The sequence below is a fragment of the Dipodomys ordii genome, unplaced genomic scaffold (genome assembly GCF_000151885.1).
Source record: "Dipodomys ordii isolate 6190 unplaced genomic scaffold, Dord_2.0 Scaffold25, whole genome shotgun sequence".
Lineage (NCBI taxonomy): Eukaryota > Metazoa > Chordata > Mammalia > Rodentia > Heteromyidae > Dipodomys > Dipodomys ordii.
The window spans coordinates 21,456,533-21,478,340 of NW_012267241.1; the positions used below are offsets into that span (position 1 = coordinate 21,456,533).

The 21,808-nt window shown below is 43.1% G+C and overlaps 1 protein-coding gene across 2 annotated transcripts in view; it reads right to left on the reverse strand.

Annotated features, from left to right (window-relative positions):
• Colec12 (collectin sub-family member 12) overlaps positions 1–21,808 on the reverse strand; it is a 169,914-nt gene that overhangs the window by 27,089 nt on the left and 121,017 nt on the right. For both annotated transcript variants that reach the window (XM_013014828.1, XM_013014827.1), the window contains exons 3-5: positions 12,233–12,355; positions 1,965–2,063; positions 2–1,048 (exon numbers count right to left, since the gene is read on the reverse strand). In XM_013014828.1, coding sequence (XP_012870282.1) covers positions 2–1,048; positions 1,965–2,063; positions 12,233–12,355 — 1,269 coding nt within the window. The remainder of the gene's footprint in view (position 1; positions 1,049–1,964; positions 2,064–12,232; positions 12,356–21,808) is intronic.

Sequence of the window (21,808 nt, forward strand, 5' to 3'; positions counted from 1 at the left end):
CCTTGGAGTATTGTAAAATTCTTGATGAGCTGACCATGCTTGGAGTCCACCAGTTTCATTTCTTCCATAATCACTGATAAGTTGGCCACTTCAGTGTCTAACCTTGACCTCATCATGTCTTGTTGCATCCTAAGAGAAACAGAATCCAATCGGATGTTGGCCAGTGTATTATTCAAGAAGGTCAGGTCGTCTGTGTGTTTGGTTAGGGTATCTGTGCAAGTGGTCCTGACTTCATTCAGATTGCTGGTCAGCGTCCTCAGGTGGTGGGCTGTGTAGCTGATGTTGCTGATGATGTTCACTATGTCTGTCTCAAAAAGCTGGAAGCGCTCCTCCAGTTGGCTGAACTTGATGGCTGTTCTATTCTCCGCATCCTTGTGTGAGTCCTGAAGGTCTTTCAGGTTCTGCTCATTGGCCTGTGAGATAGTGGTGATGTTGTCCATCTGACCGGTAAATGAGCTGAGCTGACTGTTCATATCCTCTAGGGTATCATTGTTGGCTTTGGCCAAGGCTGAGTTGTTGGCAGCCAGCGTCTGTAAGCTTTGTACTTTCTCCTTCAGCCAATCGGTGTCTTTTTTGGCTTGAAGGAAAACCTGCTGCAGATTTTGAAAGTCATTCTTGATTCGCTGGATAGCCTGGCTCGTGTCATCCACAGACCTCTGCAAATTGGTGATGAGGTTCCTCTGTTGCAGCTGGGTCAGGTTCAGGTTGTTGAGGTTCATGATGACTACGTTGTGAGAGTACATTTGGTTCTGCAGATTGCCCTGAAGCACGCTGGTGTCTTGCTGCAGATTTGTCACATAGCCATTATACGCCTGGAGGGTTTTGTTGACGGTGGTAATGAGGAAAGAATTATTCTCCAAAGATTCTTTCAGTTGACTCTGCCTATCTACGAGCACCTCCCCACTTGCCTGTAACTTCTCCAATGTGTCCTTGTTCTTGGTAGTTTTTTCTGTAATCTCACGGAGTTGTTGACGAAGATCCAGAATGTCTGATCGGAAGGTAGAAAGTTCTGAGTTGGTGCTTAGAGCTTTCTTTCCAGTTTGGTCCCCTGGAATAAGGGATGTTAATCATTTAGACTGGTGTGGAATGGAAAGGAGTTGGGGCAAGGTCAAAGATCTCAGATACTTAATGGAGAGGCCCTGTGTGTCAGACTGTGGGATATGCAGACTGCTCGGCATTAGAATTCATATGTCTAACAAAAACTTCATCCTGGGAATCAGAAAGGGTGCTTGCCCCTAGGATTGGCATAACTGGATGAACACAGGGGAAATTATGATATTCTAGGATATCAGGCAGGGTGTTCTGAGAAGCAAACAATCTTTTACATTCACCAAAATCCTTTCTAAAAAGTGAAATTAAAGTCAGGTGCTGGTGGCTTATGCCAGTTATCTTAGCTACTCAGGAGGCTCAGGTTTGAGGATCATGGTTTGAACCCAGCCTGGATAGATACATCTTGAGACTCTTATCTCCAAATACAGCAAAAAGCCGGAAATAGAAGTGTGGTCCAAGCAGTAGAGGGTTGAACAAGAGCTCAAGTTCTCAACTTCAAGTTACAGTACCAGAAAAAAAAGAAGTGAAATTCTATATCAAAGAAAACAATAGACTGAAATATTTTATAAATTTTTACAATCTTTTTTGAAATGTAAGATATTTAAAATATTCCAAATACTAAGCCTTTAATAGGGGCTATTTGTGGTTCTTTTTTGTCAGGATTGGTCTTCAGATTTTATTTGGAATGTACAATTTGGGGGGGGGGGTGGAATCAACTCCAAAATTAGTCCTTAACTGCAAAAATAAGTCTTTGAATTAAATCAGGAAGATAGGCTCAAAAAAACATGCACAAAACTGAATGCCTTGTTTGGAGAATAGGAGTTTATAGTGTTGTCTTTCTAAAAAGTTGTCATTATATAAATTCAAGTACAATGAAAGAATGCTCTCAAGGATTCGCTCTTGTCACAGCTTACCGAGTTTTTTCAGGTCACTTTCCACGGCTGTGAGCTTGTCATCATAGGTTTGGCGAGATGTCTCCATACCACCTGTGACATTGTCCATTTTCTCTACAACTAAGATTTGGAAAACAATAGATGAGTCCACACTGCCTATATATAACATTTGTTTCAAGACCAGAGGTCTTCTGGCATCAAGGAAACAGATTGAAACAAAAAAACATAATTGAAATCAAATGTAGGGAGAGCAGGCTAGGAGTGTTAGTGGTGTAACACTGGCCTAGCACATGCAAGGCAAAATAAAATTATAGCCAAGTGTGGTCATGCATACCTGCAATCCTAAGACTCAGGAAGGAGGGAATAAAAATTTAAAAATTAACCCCAATTTCTGAAACTTATAAGGCATTACCAGAACCTAAGAACACTTTCAACAAATAAATTATATGTCTAGATTATAGACAAATGATTTCTTTTCCTAAAGAACAGCTTTTCCTTTCCCTCCCTCCCTCCTTCCTTCCTTTATTTCGGTTTTGGTCCTAGGGCTTGAATTCAGGACTGGATGTTGTCCCTGAACTTTTGTGCTCAAGGCTAACCCTCTACCACATTTGGCTTTTTTTTGGGGGGGGGTGGTTAATTGGAGATAAGAATCTCATGGACTTTTTTGCCTGGACTGGCTTCAAACTAAGATCCTCAGATCTCAGCTCCCTGAGTAGCTAGGATTACAGGTATGAGCCATCATCACGTGGCAAAAAAGAACAACTGTTTTTAGCATGAGTCTATTTGGGATAATAATTATGAGCTAATCCATCCAGTTTATATTGTTCATCAGGTGTTCTATTCACAAATGAGTAGATGGAAAGAGTCTCTTTGGGTCCTCTTCTTAGGTAGAAGAAAGTTCCTATTACTGTGTGAGCCAGGGAATCAGTCAGATGTGTCCTGAAGCAGACTATGTTTTCTCTCAAGCACCTAGAATCTGGCCATAATAAAATTCATGTACTGCCCCATATGCTCTTTCCCATTGAAGCCTTTCCATGTATTTTCTCTATGTACAATGTTCTTCTTTGGGTCAAGTTCTACTACCGAAGTTTTGAAGGACTCAGCATGTCACTGCCTGTGGGAACACTCAACTAAGCTGCACCTTTACATCATCTCTAGGTATTTGTAAACCTTGTCCAAAGGCCAGATGATGGGGCTCACAGTGCTGAGCTGGGCCTTGTTTATTATGACATCCTTCATTGCAAGGAAGTTCGTACAGAAGCTCCTCAACTTACAGGGAGAATATGTCTGATAAATCCTTAGCTACTTGAAATCATCACAAGAAAATATGGCACATGCATTGAATACTGCTAACCTATGAAGCATCCCAGCTTAGCAATACCACCACTGTGGTGTGTCTGTTATTTCCATCAGCCAGTGGCTGATGGGGCTTTGGGTCGATACTGCTGCCTACCCTCAGACCAGGATCATACCACATATCATGTACTATATAACCAAGGAAAAAAAGCGAAAAATTCACAATGCCAAGTATGGTTTCTGAGAGGTGATCAAAGAGGCTGGCTAGGTAGTGAGGGCCAACTCCCCCTCCCAGGAAGGTCCGAAGTTTCTCATCATGGCCTTGAGCAGTCACGCAGCCCTGAGGTACCACCTGCTGGTCCTGGCCCATTGTCCCAGGAAGACTTGCATGGAACAATAGACTGGCCCCCAGAGGTGTGTGCCAAGGCCAATCAGATTTGCTTAGGAGCAAGTGCAGGCTGTAAGGAGCCTCTGATTGGATCTGGGACTGTTATAGTTTTAAGACTATCAAATTATCCTAAAAGTTGTGTAGCTATCTCTAAAGATACTTTATTAACTCCTACACAGCCCACCCCAGGTGGTGACCCTCCCTTGGTACCCCAGTCTAGCAGAATTTTTGCCATTTTTTCTCTCCCTCTGTATCTGTAGATTCACTCTTTGTCACTATTGAGACAAGGGATCAACCCAAATGTTGCTGTTTTTCAGTCTCATTTCTGCTGGGCTTGTGTTGCTTTGTACTATTGGGAAGTTGAAGCCTGCCTATATTCATTTTCACCCGCAAACTTTGTTTTTGCCAGTCCTGGGGCTTGAACTCAGGGCCTGCGCACTGTTCTGAGCTTCTTTTTGCTCAAGGCTATAGCACTCTATCACTTGGGCCACCATACTTACCTCCAGCTTTTTCTGTTTATGTGGTGCTAAGGAATTGAACTCAGGGCTTCATGCATACTAGGCAAGCACTCTACCACTAAGCCACATTCTCAGCTCCATCCAAGAGCTCTTAGCTCAGTGTGTGCTACCAAATAGATGTTTCACAAATGCTTCATTTATTATGCTTGGTATTTAAGTAAGTGTAACTCTGTCTTGGGTGGAAGCAAATACACAAAGAGACCAAGCAAGAAGCCCTCTGCACAGTTTTGAAAAATGGACAGGACACAGGGGTCTGTTCAAATCATCTTTCCTCAGTTGTGAGATAGGAAAGCATTCTCCAAAATCCCTAGAAACATCACAGAATACAATACATTCTATGCATTTTAGGCAAGCCATTTTTTTTTTAAATAAGGGATGTTTACAAGTTTAGGCTCAGCTCTGATTCTCAAATCAAAACATATTCCCTGTCTTTAAACCACACACAGTTCATAAGTCCTGCCTCTTTTCTGGAAGCCCACAAAAACCTCTAACTACGCTGGTAGTCAGTCATTTCCTACACTCGTTCAATTCTCTTCCCTTTTAGTTTAGAAAAACACAGAACTGTCATGGACAGATAATTCAGGTTTCCTTAGCATAAAAAGAATACTTTAAAAAAATACTAAAGAAATGGTTAACTGTCTTCAGTACTGCAGGGAAACTATTTTCACCCAGCCCTTCAGTGCTGGTAAAGTGGCTCCTTGCACCAGGGTGTGTGTCTGTGTTTAAAAATAGGACTTCGGCATAAAGCTGTAAACTTTCGGCTGCAATGCTGGCAGCTGGCTAGTGCATAAAACACAAGGTGAAGAGGCTCAGAGTAAACCCTCGCGTGTGAGCAGGGCACTGCCTAGATTTTTACTCTTAATTCTCAACTCAGAATGCAGCAGCAGAGCTGTCTGTCTACCCTACAAACTCTCAGCTCCAGATAGGCCTCAGAGAGAGAGAGAGAGAGAGAGAGAGAGAGAAAGAGAGAGAGAGAGAGAGTGTGTGTGTGTGTGTGTGTGTGTACGTACTGGTACTGGAGCTTGAACTCAGGACCTGCGTACTGTCCCTGAGCTTTTCCATTCAAGGTTGGTGTTCTATTACTTGAGCTACACACCTCCACTTCTGGCTTTTTGGTGGTTAATTGAAGATTAAGAGTCTCATGGGCTTTCCTGTCTGGGCTGGCTTTGAACCAAGATCCTCAGACCTCAGCTTCCTGAGTAGATAGGATTACAGGGGTGAGCTGCTGGTGGCCACTTTAACAATCTGGTCCTGTCTCCTTTATTGGAGACTATCCTGATGTAGTTTTCTTCCGAACATCATGTTTTGAGAGCTGTGCCAAAGCAGCAAAGGTTACCTCCATGGTAATCTGCCAATAAGACCCCTTCTAGAAGAGCACTTTAGCCTGGGCCACAAACCTCCTCACTTGTCTTATTTCTACACATTTTTTTTAATTGTAAAGATGATGTACAGTAAGGTAATGAGTACATTTCTTTTCAAACAGGATTATCCCTTCCTTTGTTTTCTCCCGCCCCCTTGCTTTCCTCCCCCTCCCCCCCCCATGTAAAGTCCATTTCCAACATAATGTCTAACGAGTATGGCTGTTGCATTAGTTCACTCTTTGTCCCACCATTTCTGTGGTTCCACTTCCCTTCTCCAAATCAGATTAACTTATATACAAGACAAAGGGTTCTGAAATCAAATGGAGTGACCACAGGGAAATGAAAGAAAAAAAAAAAGAAAAAAGGAAGGTGGCTCAGTGGTAGAGCACTTGCCTTGCATGCCTGAGGCCCTGGGTTCGATTCCTCCGCACCACATAAGCAGGAAAAAAAAGCCAGAAGTGGCACTGTGGCTCAAGTGGTAGAGTGCTAGCCTTGAGCTGAAGAGCTGAGGGACAGTGCCCAGGCCCAGAGTTCAGGCCCCACGACCGGACCCAAAAAAAAAAAGAAAGAAAAAAAAAGACATAACTGCAAACAGTACACTAAAAAACAAAGACAAAAACAAACAAAAAGCCCCTTCTTGTTTCCATATCTTGGAGTTCATTTTGATTAGCATTATGTTCTGTGGTCATATCTACACATATTTTTGTTGTTGTTGCCAGGCCTGGAGCCCTCTACCACTTTGAGCCACAGCTCTACTTCTGGCTTTTTGTGTTAATTGGAGATAAGAATCTCACAGACTTTTCTGCCTGGGCTGGCTTCATCCTGGGATACTCAGATCTCTGCCTCAGAAGATTACAGGATTACAGGTGTGATTATAGGTGTGAGCCACTGGTGCCTGACATTTCTACCCATTTTTAAAGGTCTAATCTCGCCACTCCATCATTTTAAGCTTGGCTAATGACTTGATTCCTGAGCATACCTACTGAACCTTTATGTGAATGACAAGTAACAGTCCTATTGTCTCTATAATTCTTTGTATGGTGCAATGAACCCTCACTGCAGTTCATTCCTATCACTTCTAATTGAGAGGAAGAAAAAGAAAGAAGCTCAGAGATGTTTGGTACTTTTCCAGAGCTTTCACCCAGCTTTTAAGTGACTCAGAGGGTACCAGGCTGGGAGATCTAACTCCAAAATTCTCATCCCCTCTGGAACTCTACATTGCTTTCAATTTAGTATTTCTCTTCCCTAAATGTAGTTTCCACCAATAGAAAGAAACTTGAAGGGAAGGACTGTCTTCTATATATTTCTTCATCTCATAATTAGCACTGGATGTTTATTAAGCCTCTGGCATAGAGCTAGACATCAAAGATCCAAGAGATGGAGGCCATAGCCCTGGTCCTTGAGAAGGGAACAGGGAGCCAGCCCAGGGCTTCCACTCAGTGCTCACACTGTTACTTCCTGGGTCTCTCCAGGAATGACACTGCATCCCCTTGGAATTCAAGGAAAGCATTTCTGCCTAGCAGATCATTTACACTGCAATAGACAAGAACTAAATCTACAGGCTGTTTCCCAGGGTTCTAGAGAGTTTGACTGTGACTTGATGTACATCTGGAAAGCCACTAATCCCATTGTCATGGTCATTTTGGCTGAGCCCAGTGGCAAGATAGATGTCATACTGCTAGGAATGGTGACTTCCTGGAGATGTTTTTTTTCTTATTTTGTGGTACTCAATTTTGAACTCAAGGCTTCAAATTTGTTAGGTATGTACTTTGGCCACATGAGTCAAGTTCCCAGCCCTTTTTTGCTTTAGTAATTTTTCAAACAGGGTCTCACGTTTTTTTGTCCAGGTTGGCCTGGATACAATCCCATTTACACTTCCCACAGAGCTGGAATTACAGGTATGAACCACCACATCCAGTTTATTGACTGAGATGGGGCTTACTTTTTTGCCCAGGTGGCCTTGAACCTTTGCTATCTCCAGATCCTCTCAAGCAGCTGGAGTTACAGACATATACACCACACATAGCTTAGAGGATGCTCTTAACGAGCAAAATTTACATTTCTGACTCTGTTTTTAACCGTCCTTAGCAAGACAGGGCAATGGGGTAAGATGTTCCTGTTCAGGAAATATTTTGGAGGAAACATGACCCAGTGAATTAGATGGTCCCTGTCATGAAGGTTCCACTGATTAATGGCCCAGGTGGAGGATGCACCAAGCTACACCTACCCAAGAATGAGTATCTGCTGAGTTGTTGGTGCCTCAGCTCTCTACTGCCCTGTCTGGTGACTAAGCCATTCTCTAGCTTGTTCCGCCAAGGAACTCTTCAGTAGAAACTTTCTACATCCTAACTCACAGTTGAGGGACGGATAAGCCAGGAAGACGCTGTGTGGAGTTGTGTTCACCAGCTCTAATAAAGGAGTCTCATTTCCTCCCGCTTCTCCTGCAGAGAAACACATCCCTACTCCTCTTTCAGTGTATTTCTTTCTTTCCCTGCCTCTCTCTGTCCCTTTCCTCTCTCCTTCTCTTTTCTCCCCCGTGGAGAGAACTTTTTCCACCATTAAAAGGAGGTGTGGGAAGGGAGAATTTCTCTAATCTTTCTGCCTATTGCAGCATTAGTTCTCCAGAATCTTATCAGCAACGAAGAGGAATCTCTGTACATGTAAGGAGAAAGTACATCTGGAAAATATCAACATTTTGTTCCTTGATGTTGGGTTTGGAAACCAGGAAGTACAAGTTGTATTTTCTTCTTTTTGTTGAAGGCCTGAGGAATAGAAGCATTAAAGGAGGGGAACAAGGGGCAAGATGCCATCTTGCTCCTCTTATATTTCCTCCCCAGAGCTCTTCTCCCTTCATGTTGGTAATGTTCCACAGGGCAGGCCAAGCTGATCTCCAAGTTTGAGGTTTCTAGGTAGGGCTTTGAGGGGGCAGTGGTCCTTTATCTGCAGATTGCTTACAGGTACCTGGGGCATCTATTGTTTATCTTTATAGAAGTCAGGCCTAATCCACCATCCAACCACACATCTACCTCTATCATCTATTCACATAAACATCCACCCATCCATCCATTCATCCATCTAGTAATCACATATCTTCCTCATTCCTCCCTTGCTTCCTTTCCTTCCTCCCTCCCTCCCTTTCTTCCTTTCTTCCTTTCCTCCCTCCCTCCCTCTTCCCTTCCTTCCTTTCTTTCCTTCCTCCTTCCCTTCCTTCCATTTATCCTACCCACCTACCCATGTGCCTATCCATCATAAGTCAAACTAGACACCTGGGCCATAATGACACAGAGCAAAAGGACTAAGAGTAAGGAAAGAGTACTTTGGAGGAAAGATGGCTTTAAGTGATCCAGGAAGGGCAAGAAGCCATGTAGGTGGAGAACAGGCCAAAGGGGCTCGAGGCAAATGGACAGCATACTAACATATGTTAGAGCTGGAGGACTTCCAATGGGTAAAATGGGGGGAAAACCTTAATAAATCAAAAAAAGAAATATCCAAGTATGGTGGATCAACCCTATAATCCTGCCTATTAGTGAGTAGGATCACAGTTCAAGGCCAGCCCCAGCAAAAAGTTTGCAAGACCCTATCTCAACCAATAAGAAGCTTTGTTCTTGGTACAGGTGTGACATCCCAGCTGTGTGGGCAGCAGAAATAGGAGGATTGCCATCCAGGCTGCCCAGCCATAAAGCAGGACCCTATCTGAAAAACAACTAAAGCAGAAGAGGCTGGTGATGTATCTCAAGTGGTAGAGCACCTGCTTAACAAGCTTAAGACCCAAGTGTTCAAATCCCTGTACAACCAAACAAAACAAAAATAAAGAAGAAACCCTTTATTTAGAAATGTTTGTATGACTCTGATGGTATAAAGATCCTAGCTCTTATTTCCAACCAGAGGTTAAAAAAACTTTAAAAATGTTACATATTCCCATACTGCTTCTAGCAGTAAATGCTTATTCTCACAGTATCACTAGGTAGTATTGAACCCTGAAAATACTTAAATGGCTGCTTGACTTCACACTTGTCACTAAGTAGTCATGGAGAAGTGAGTAATGGCCTAACTAATCTGGGGGACAAGAAGGCTATCTGGACCTGGACACAGGGCACCCTCCCTTCCTATGTAGGTTCCCCTCCTGCCCCTTGGCCTAACCCTGGTCAGGACTTAAAAGCCTTCCTTAATCACATACTCTGCTGCTTCATCTGAAAACTGTGGGACTCCAGGTTGCAGGAACTCACTGAACATGGATAAAACGGCCTGGAAAGTTTCCAAGTTCTCATTGCCCCAATTCATCAGCCAATACATTCACTCATGCATGATGCTTCCCATGAATATGGCTTTAGCTTAGGGGCTAAAAATCATGGACTGTACTGAGGACTTTAACAAGACTGGCAGGTCGAATAGCTAGTGCTGCGTAACAAGGAAGAAGGGACAGCTACTTGGAAGGATCATGATTCAAGGCTGGCTGGGATAAAAGCTAGACCTGAACTTAACAAGCAAACTGAAGTGGTGGTGGTGGGGGAGGGGGAGGGTGGCCCACACCTGCAATCCCAGCTATGTGGAAAGATATGTAGGTGGATTGCCATCCAAGGTCCAGCTTAGCCAAAAGAGCTTGTCTGAAAAAATACCCTAAGGGCAAAAAGGGGATGGTGCACGACAGATCCCATACATAGCAAGCATGAGACTGAGTTCAAAGCAAGGTACGGAAGGAAGGAAGGGAAGGAAGAGGAGGGAGGAAGAATCTAACCATTATCTACTGGGACCAATCATAGGACTAGATGGATTCTATTACTTTGTCTTGGCTCATCTCAAATTACTATGATGATCATTTTACAAAATGCAATCAGAACCTTTAAGGTGTGATGATTGGTACCCAGGTTATAGAACTAGGCAGGCACATGAAGCAAACACATACCGAATATCCACAGATATGTTAAGCTCAGTTGGACGCAGATTTAAATTTGGACTGGCCAGGATTGAGGCCCCTTCTAATTCCAACGTGCTATGTTTCCTTAGGAGCCCATCAAGCATGGGGACTGGTGGGGAGGAATCACAGCAGAGGGAATTCACTCTGGTCTTATTTTTCCTATGTCATGTTCATAGGCTGAGGGACAGGGAAAAAAGCAGGTGCATATCTGGCTTGGTTAATCCACAGATCTGAGGGAAGGCAGCTGAGGTGGCTACTGGGAGGAGGTTTTGAAGATGAACTAATACTAATATGACCCTGTGTGGCAAACAGATATGTCTGTGTCATGACTTTAAGATAGACTTCCATGCTATGTTCTATAAAAGGACATGTGCCCTTGGTGATTCTGAATCAGTACACCTGTTTCCTGTGATGTCTGGGAAGGATAGGGAAGGGCTGAGGAGAACGTACTCATTCTATAAATTGGGAGGATTTGGGCAACAACTATTGTTACCTGAAGTCAGACAGGTGTTGTCCAAACCTGTGTGTATGTACACACCTGCACATGTGTGTGCACATGCACCCATCCTAGGGCTTGAACTCAGGGCCTAGGCACTGTCCCTAAGCTTTCCTGCTCAAGGCTAGTGCTCTACCACTTGAGCCAGAGCTTTACTTCCAGCTTTTTGTTAGTTGCTTGGACTTTCCTGCCCAGGCTGGCTTTGAAGCACAATCCTCATATCTCAGCTTTTTGAGTAGTTAGGATTACAGGAGTAAGCCACTGGTGCCCAGCTGGCTTAACTTTTTTGTAAGGTAGAACTATGTGCAGTATTTTTTATGGAGCTATATAAGCAACAGTAGCCAACTGTAAATACAAAGAGATAGAAAAGGCCAATCCCTGCATGAGTAAGTTGAATCTCTGGACATCTTGTTTTCCCATCTGCTGACTCCTGGGTTTCCAGGAGCCTCTTAGAGGCAAGATGGGAAAAAATAGATAGAGTAGCTAGAAATAGGTAAGATAAAACAACAAAGAGGAACATGATCTTCACAACCCATGTAGGACCATTAGTGTTGTTGAAATGAGTCAAAAGAAACCACTGCTTTTCATCTTGGATATCCATAGCTCTAGGCAGACATTCTTCTATGAATTACTCTCCAAGCACTTCAGTAAAACACCTATTTCTATAACCTTTACATAATTATACATCACATAGAGACTTTCAAGAGAAAGAATATGAGGAGATGTGTGCGTTCTGAAAAAATACTTCACCATATCACATAAGGAAGTCAAACATCCAGAGTTTATGAAGTCTTGGGGAGGGGAACATAGAACTAATTCCCCATGGACATCGGCAGCTGACTGCACTTCATATTTGCAAAGGTGAGTTTTTTTATGCTTAACTTAATGAAATTTTTGTGTATGCTGGAGGGGGCTTGATCTGAGTGCTGTCCCTTAGTTTTTGTGCTCAAGGCTGGCATTTTACCACTTGAGCTGAGCACCACTCCCAGCTTTTTTCTGAGTAGTTTATTGGAGATAAGAGTCTCATGGACTGTGCTGTCTGGGCTGGCTTTGAACCACGATCCTCAGATCTCAGCTTCTTGAGTAGCTAGGATTACAGACATGAGCCACCAGTGCCCAGATTCACTTCCAGTTTTTTGGTGGTTAACTGGACATAAAGAGTCTCATGGACTTTTCTGCCTGAAGTGGATTTGAACCTCTATCTCAGATCTCAGCCACTGGAGTACTTAGGATTACAGGAATGGGCCTGTAATCAGCAAAAGATTAATTTTTGAATTTCCTTGCTATTTGGAAGGAGAAATGAAAAGGCACTTACCTTTATATCCCAAAATGGCTACTGTGATGGTTAGCAAGGCACACAAAATGTATAATAATATGATAGAAAACTTCAGTGCCCAGTTATTTTTACATTTGGTACATTGTGTTCCTTCTTGAATACCTGTAAGAGAATTCACATTTTAATAATAGTAAGCAAACACCATTTCAAACTGTGTCTTTTTGTATTCAGGTTCAAATATCATGACTAAATTTTTACATATGCTTTACAATACTACAAAAAGAATTTTCAAATCAAATAAACTCTCCACCAGAGCAATATAAACTTTTTAAAAATTACATTATATTGTTATGGTTGCATTTAATATGACCTTAAAATAACATATAACCTCATGTTATGGAATACTTTTAAATCACATACTGTTTATTATGACTATAATTTTAAATAAGCATCATTCTGGGACAAAAGATTTAAATGCTCTTGATTCACATATGACGGGACCTACAGCAATTCAGACACAATGAACCAAACCAAAAAAAGACCTGTGACTTATCTTTTAATTTTTTATCTTTTCTATTTGTATTATGATAAAGATGATGTACAGAGGGGTTACACATATGTTGCATAAGTTATATAAATCAAGTAAAGAGTACATCTGTCTTTGGACAATGTCATCTCTTCCCTTGTGTCTCTCATCCCTACCCACAAGTTGTATAGTTCATTTTCCATATAGTGTCTAGTGAGTGCCGCTTTGTTCACCTTTTTCCATTTCTGTGCCCCCAACTTACTTTCTCAAAGGCAGATTAATGAACAAACAAGAAGAAAAAACAAGAACAAGAATAACAGCAAAGAAAAAAAACCCTTCTTGTTTCCTTTCCCCTAAGAGTCTCCTCCTTTGGTCTCACTGTGTGAGAATGCCCAGAGTCCTGCAGAATTTATCATGTCCCAGTGGACTTAGCTCTTGATTTGTGTCTCATTGGTATTCTGGAGCTGGTTTCAACTGGCTTGAGCCAGTTGTTAAATTGGTAAGAACTGTAATTATTAAATTGATGGTAGGTGAAATCATCCCCAGAGGGGATGTTTATACCATGGAATTTGGTAAACAATACAAATTAGTACTCTCTTTTCCCCCTACGAAAAAAGCTGGTTTATTCACATGCTATTGATTGTAATAGCCTGAATGAAACCTATAGCAGAAAACATTCTCTCATACACACTGTGTGTGTGTGCATGCGTGCATGTGCGTGTGCGTGTGTGTGTGTGTGTGTGTGTGTGTGTGTGTGTGTGTGTATACGTACCAGTTTTAGGGCTTGACCTCAGGGCCTATGCTTTTGTGCTCAAGGCTAGTGCTTTACTACTTGAGCCACAGCTCTACTTCTGGCTGTTTTGGAGGTAGCTTCTTGGAGATAAGAGTTTCATAAACTTTCCTGCCCAGGCTGGCTTTGAACCGTGATCTTCTGCTCTCAGCCTCATGAATAGCCAGGATTACAGGCGTGAGCTACTGGGCTGGTCCTGGGGCTTGAGCTCAGGGCCTGGACTCTGTCCTTGAGCTTCTCTGTGCTCAAGGTTAGCACTCTACCACTTGAGCACAGCATCACTTCTGGCTTTTTCTGAGTAGTTTATTGGAGATAAGAGACTCATGGATTTTCCTGCCTGGCTGGCTTTGAACCACTATCCTCAGATTTCAGCCTTCTAAGTCACTAGGATTACAGGCGTGAGCCACTGGCACCTGAATAACACTGACACTTTTTTTTGGCGGGGGGGTGGGGGTGGGGAGGGGGGGTGTCCAGTCATGGGGCCTGAACTCTGGGCCTGGGCGCTGTCCCTCAGCTCTGCAGCTCAAGGCTAGCGCTCTACCACTTGAACCACAGTGCCACTTCCGGCTTTTTTCTTTTTGCTTATGTGGTGCTGGGGAATCGAACCCAGGGCCTCATGAATGCAAGGCAAGCGCTCTACCACTGAGCCACCTTCCCAGCCCAACACTGACACTTTTATGATTAAATTCTCAATAATAGCCATTTCATATATCACACACACATAGGTAGGTAGGTAGGTAGACAGACAGACAGACAGACAAATACTGACATTATTTAAGTTATTGCAGGATTGTGAATAACGACTATGGAACAGATAGAAAAACCAGATGTTTTTAGAGAAGAGGAAAACTTGTACTGCTTATAATTTAACTTTTTGACAAAGAAGGAAAGAAGAAGGAAAGCAAAAAGAGAAAGAAAGGCCAACAGCGTCTTCTATCTCTTCTCTTACACTCTGGTGTAAGGGACTCCAGAAATGAAGCCATATAAAGAACTTTCCATCTGATTGATTAGAAACACAGAAGACGAAGATAATGCAGCTTTTAATGTGAAAATCACATTGTATAACAGATGAGAATATCAGGAGACTCCTGGTGTCCCGGCCCTGTCTCCCCTGTGTGTGTCTCACTAATGATGTCCCCTCGAATGACTGTACAGAAAGGACTGGTCGCCTAGGATTGTGCTCATAACTTCAGATGGGGAAGTCATGAGGGGTTAGCTATAGTCCAGGTTTCTACCTTCTGGTTTGAAATTTTACCCACAGTGCCCTTCTTCAGTGAAAGGAGTTCTTCAGCTATGTTTAATACAGAATGAGGGAAACAGCACATAACAATGAGTCAGATTAGCTCTCTGGACTCCGCAGTCATTCTAATGCTCTGGCTATAGACCTTAGGGGAAGGCCCTCCCGACCCCACCTTCAGTTTCATAGCTTGGAACAGCCTCTCACACTTTGGAGTGCATCATAGTTATGCAAAGACTCATGAACACAGAGACTTTCGGATCCAGGAGGCCTGAGAATGAGGCTGGTTCACAAGTTCCCAGGTTATACAGATGCTCTGCAAAATAGCACTGAGCTCATCAAGTCACAACTATTGATGGGAAAAGTAAGGCCAATGAGGGGGAAGAAGCCATGTGTCCTGTCCCTCTGCAAGCCTCTGTCCCTCCTGTCCTTTCCTGTGTGCTGGCACTGGGTTGCCCCTGGGCATATTGTGTCCATGACATCCATCCACATTCACTCCCAGCCAGCCGCCGCTGGCTTACCTTCTGAAAGGCAGGGACATTTCCTTGTGGCATGTGTTGTATCGGCACTAATCAATATCAGATGGCACTGCCTGGCCCACTCTTTCCACTTGACACACTTTCTCTGGCTTGTTTTCTCTCCCCCTGGAGACTTATTTTTAATAAGAACCCTTGTTTTATCTTTCCTTCTCTGCCCTCCCCTGGGAGGACATCTGGCCAAACAGACAGATGCCTACTACAAAGAGACCCTGCTGGCTCCTGGAGCCGGGGGACCCCCTCCTCCTTGAACCTAGATGGTCACAAAAAGAAAAAAAAAACATTTCAGAGAGAGATGCCTGTTACCAGCCTTTGTGGTGTTTGTTTTCTTAGCATTACTTTTCAGAGACTGGGGACTTTGTTCCCATGAGGGAGAAGGGGAGGAAGTGCAAGCCAATCTGCAGAATGCTGCAAGGGATAAGATGTTCCAGGTCAGGAGGGAAAGCAGTGTTGCCTTTTCTGGCAAAACCTGCTCCCAACAGCATGCTGTAACGCATGCCATTCCACCGGGCATCCCTCTTGAACGACTTCCTGCTCCATCCCATCTTTGCCTCCTGATTTGAATGTACTTCCCACAGTCCAAATCTGTTACTCCAAAACCTTTGAAGACCCCCCTCAAGCCAGAATCCCTCTGGTTTCATGCCTCTAATATTCCACTAACATTCACAATAGGCAGACAATTTGATTCCCAATGTCTAAAGTCTAATTTTCCCAGGTTGTCCTGATTCCAGTAAAACATGTTTCCAAGGAGCAGTGTGGGTGTGTGGTGGGTGGAGAGGGGTTAGCTGGTTGCAGGAATAACTGAAATACTCCAGAAATGGCAGGGCAAAGGGCCAGAAGAATTCACCAGCAGAGAGAATTCCTTTCTGCTGTGGTTCCCCATAAAGAGCCCTCCCAAGTGCTGTGGTTCAGGCTCTAACCCAGTCTACTTTTTGGAAGAAAAAAAGAGTCCTCTCTTTTATTATATTTTCCCATCATGTATGGTCCCCATGATGGGCTTGTCTGCTACAATGGATCCATGAGGATCCACCTCTGTCCTTGCAGGTGGGGACTGGGCTAAGGTCAGAGTTCATGCCTATGAGACAATTCAAAAATCATCTAAGTCTGTATCTCAGTGGTGTGGCTCTTAAGTAATCATGTTACCAAAGAGAAGCTGCAAGAAGCTGCAAGATTGCAGAAGCTGCAAGACCACAAGTTTTGATCTGAGACTTGAAATGACCTTTTCATATGGTTTTTTGGTACTTATTAATCTACTGCCTGATGGCATATATTCCCATAAACCCAAGAGAATGATGGGCTCTACCAGTAGAACTGATGAGTCAAATCTGTTCCTGTATGTAATTAACATGCCCTCCTCCAAAGTAACAAAACCATCAGAGTTAATGTCCTTGGAACTTGCTTTGATGTTTTGCAATATCACCAGAACAAAATTTAAATACAAAATATCCCACAAATAATTAGCTATCCTTATTTTAAAGACCACTTATTACATAATAGAATATAGACAATTGATATAATTTTTGTTATTTAAGAGTAATTTATTTTCTCAATAGAATTCTTAGCATTGTACACTGTGCCTGTCTTTCTACCTATCTACATACCTATCTATCTATCTATCTGGATTTGTAATGAACTCAAGGCCTCTACTTGAGTGATGCCCCCAGCCCTTTAGTTTTGTTTTTTCAAACATGGTCTTGAACTAATTTTGTTAGTGCTAACCTTGTACTACAATCCTGCCTCCGCACCTCAAGTAGCTAGGATTACTGGCAGGCTCCAACATACCAGGTTGGACATCTTAAGCCAAGTTTCCTAAACAACATGGAGAATCACAAAAGTGGAAGCAGAAGAAGAATTAGTAATAAAATCACTCTCTGGGCGAAATAAATGAAGCCTCACAGAAACTTTGTATTCATAAATGTGTATCTAAGCCAGAAAAACTGCTTAGAGGAGAGTTTTATAAGCATATGAACTCTTCATCGTTCATTTGGAATGTGTAGTAATACTCTGCACATTTACCAAGGGTATATTTTGTTTTTGTTAACCTTTTTTCTTCATGTGCATGAAAAGACAGTCCATTCTGGTTTGGCTTGAGTGTTAAAAATAAAGACTATGTATTATTTGTTTAAATTTTTTGTAATTTATACCCTGCCTTTTAAAAAAAGAATTGTTGTAGGCAAAAACCAGATGTAATGGTCCCCACCCCACTCAGAATATATAGTATCTGCCAGAATGTACAGTGTCTTAAAAGAATGTCATTATTTTCCTCTCTGTGGTTTTTAAAATAAGAACCTTTTATTATATGAGCTGTCCACAATGCTTTCAATCATGAGTAGAAGGATCCTTGCTGGCTGGGGAGGTCAACCAATCCCATCTCTCACCTTTGTCCTTTCTAACTGACCCTTCTCTTTTGGTTGTCTTCCTGATCATTTCATCCTAGGAGCACAGAGCCAACTATCAACAGACCTGATGGCTGGAGCCATTTCTACAGCTCTGACAACTTCATTATGAGGTGCATCATGTCATACGATGCCCTACTGTGATTAAGCGTTCAACCATTTTATTAAAAGAACTCATGAAAATTCAGCAGCGCCAGCCTGCTATCAAGAGTCCACTGTCTAACTGAAGCAGACACGTAGACACCACACAGGTATTTGGAGGGAGTCCATCAGACATTGGTTTCGTGGGTGAGATTTGCTACTGATGCAAATGCAAAGACAAAAATAGCAGAGAGGACTGCTATTACTACTAAGGAGTTAATATTGGCCAAGCTCCTCTTCGTTCCTATTTACAGGATCTCTAATAACCCTGTAAGGTGGCAATTCTGACTCTTAAGTGTACAGATTTTTGGGAAAGTACAGAGTCCCAGAGGTTGAGACCCTAAGCCAGTGAGTGACTGAGCTGGAATTTGAATGTAGATGGGTTATACACTGCTTTGCCAAGCTAATTCACCTTGGGATGTGCCAAACAAAAAGATGGCGAGAAGAAAGGTGCCTGACTAGATCTGCTGTGAAGAGCTGACGAGTTAGACTTGTACTCCAAGTGTCCTGTCAGAATCAGTCAAGGCAGAAGCAACCTTTCACATAGCTAGAGATAACTTGTCTTCAAAATGAGTGGTCAAAGGCAGCCCCAGTTAACCACGACAGGGCGCAGGTTACAGCAAGCTGTGATTTCTCTCTTACTGTCTGTGCTAACCAACGTAAGAACCTTCTCCCCTAAGTCAATTCATTATTCCATGAGAGGTCAGGCCTGGCTGGAGGCTCTGGCCACCCCTTACAGAGTACTCTGTAGTACACTGCAAAGTATGTGGCTTAACCAGTGACGAGAGAGACAGTGAGAAAAGAGGGCGCCATGGCTCCCCATCCATTTTCCTCACATCCACTGGAACCAGCATCGGGTGCAGGGGATTTCCCAATCCTGACACCCAGTTTCCAAAGTGTCCTTCAGGCCAGGATGTAGATGTTCTGAGAGAGGAGGTCAGCTGCTCAGGAGCCGGGTAGTCCAAATGCAAACACGTGAAGAGCATCTGCTCCATAGGCATCCAAGGACCTCATTGTCTAATGGGGTGCAGGATGGGGGATACAAATGGAAGGAATGCAAAGCATGCCCTTAGACCCCTTCCCAGGCTGAGATGCACTGTGTGTCTCTGAGTACACAAATCTAAAGCTGATAGGCAAAGATGGGAAACAAAATCGCACAACCCAACACTTGCTTTGAGAGTTGTTTCTTTAAAAAGAGCCACTTTGGGGCAGCTGAAGGGCTAACAATGATGACAGGGAGCAGTGCCCTGCTATCATTAGCCTCTGTTAATGGCAGGGTATTTGTTGTGACTCTCTGGAATGGTCCTGGAGCATGGAAGATGTTCGGAGAGATGCCTGAGTCTGCTTTTCCACATCTACCTATTTCATTGTGTGTGTGTGTGTGTGCGCGCGCGCGTGTGTGTGTGTGCATGTGTATATGTGTGTGTGTCTGCCAGTCCTGGGGCTTGATTTTAAGGTCTAAGTATTGTCCCTTAGCTTTTTTGCTCAACCACCTGTTGAGTACTTGTTGGTGCTCTACCCACTTGAGCCACAGCTCTACTTCTGGCTTTTTCATGTTTAATGGGAGGTACAAGTTTTACAGATTTTCTTGCCACAATCCTCACATCGCAGCCTCCTGAGTAGCTAGGATTCCAAGTGTGAGTCACCAGCATCCATCTTAGTTAATTCAATCCCCCTCCTTGGAAAACTAGTGTGATGGCAAAAGGGAGGGGGATAGGTAAAGTGTAAATGAAAACAGTAATCAACTTGATAGACATTCCTCCTTCCTCCATAAATATATGTTTCTATTTGTTTAAGTGAAGACTATACTTGAAGACACATAGAATTAAGAGACAACAACAACAACAAAAAGAGATCACCAAGTAGGGGAGAGAAACTTTCTTTAGGAAAAGAGCAAAAAGCCTCTGGCTGAGTAGACAGGACAGGAGGAAGGGAAGGCTGCAACATGGGGATATACTGTAGGCTGGATACAATGCAGGAATGTTGCCAGCTTTAGGTAGTTTGTATCCTAAGAAGCTGGAGACTCTGAGTTGCGGGGGGGGGGGGTGGGTCTGTGCTCCCATAGCAACTACTTTTGTTAGCAATAAAGAACAGATTTGGCACCAGTGGTGTAAACTACTTGGACACTGAAGATGAAGTTAGTCAAGGCTGTCAGGTGTAGAAATGAATGCTCTGTGGAGACTGCTAACATGAAGGGCCGTTTCCTTTTTTATGGTATTAGGGATTGAACCCAAGGACTTATGCCAGTTGGTGATCTACCACTGAGCTATATCTGCAAGATCCCACACCCTCTCCTATGCCCACCTACTCACAGGTGCCAGGTCTGAACCTGGCAAATGCAAAGGCATTTCCCAGGTCTCTTCTGATCTCAATTCCCCTCTCTCCTCCTGGCTGCAAAGGAACATCAAACGGGAAATAGACTGACCAGACCACACACACTCCATGGTGGCTTTTTGTTTGGTTGCTTTTTGTCAGGGTGCAGATCACTACCCTGGGGCCTCACATGCACTAGGCAAGTGTTCTACCATGTCATACTCCTGCCCTGACTTCATAGATTTTTCTTATTTTGGACCATACTGTAATTTTTATTATACTCATTTCCATCAAGTCAAGCATCACAATGCCTGATGCTTCTCCTCACTGGCTAGTGTTCTACCAATTGAGCCATGCCTCCAAACCCAAGCATCGTAATCCTGAAGTCCCTGAGCCACTGAGCCAGGGCCAGGAGTGCATGATCCAAACCTTTGAGATTGCTGCAGAATTAACGGCAAAAGCCTTTCTCTATGGTTTTGGGAAGGTACTCCTGGAAAAACGTTATTTGCTCACACTCTTGTTCTAATTCAAACAAAATAGAGAAGCTGGTGAGTTAAGGATGCACCTATAACTCCTTGTCAAAGGAGTTATTTAATATTTACATTTAATATTGACACCCAGAAAGTGTTGAGATGGGCTGGGAAGGTGGGTTAGTGGTAGAATGCTTGCCTAGCATGCATGAAGCCCTGGGTTCAATTCCATAGTACCATATAACCACAAAAGTCAAAAGTGGTGCTGTGGGCTCAAGTGGTAGAGTGATAGCCTTGAGCAAAAGAAGCTCAGGGTCAGTGTCCAGGCCCTGAATTCAAGCCCCAGGACTGGCACCGAAAAAACAAAAAATAAAATAAAAACAAAAAAAACATGTTGAGATGCCTCAGGAATAAGGGATCCCTCTTATTACCTGACATACAACTCTGTACATCTGTACATCACCTTTACAATTAAGAAATAAAAGGATCCATCTTTAGTATAATGTTTCCAAGGGAAATATTTCTTTCCAAATAGTACTTCAGGACCTAAGACTAAACACAAACCTCTATCATTTTCTCCCTCCCTCCTTTCCTTCCTTTCCTTTCCTTCCTCCTCCCCTTTGTTGTGGTACTGGGGTCTGAACTCATAGTCTTGGCTTTTTCACTTAAGACTGGTACTTTAATATTTGAGCCATAGCTCTACTTCTGGCTTTTTGCTGGTAAATTGGATATAAAAATCTCATGGACTTTTCTACCAGGCTGGCTTCAAACTATGACTCTCAGGTCTCAGCTTCCTGAGCAGCTAGAATGATAACTGTGCCTGGGAAGCTCCCATCTTTAAAAGTAAGAGAGATTGCAGCTCTGTGGAAAAACAATGGATTTCTCTGAGAGCTGGTGCATTTGAGTAAGAGGAGCCTTGACTTCTGCTTTCTGAGACCAAGATAAAAGTAAAGTGGTAGGTAGCATTGGACAGAGACACAGATGGAATGTGTTTTAAGTCATATTCAACAAATCTTTTGATTGGATTCTGACAGTTCCAGCTAGAGCCCCCAGAAAACTAAACTTGACTATTGAGATGGAATTCCAAGCCCATGGAGAGCAGCTATACCCCAACCACACCCCAAGAATTCTGCCTGGCAGAATTCTGCTTGGCGGAGTATCTGCAGCCCTGGCTGGTTGATGTGCATGCTGGGCGCACACTTTATC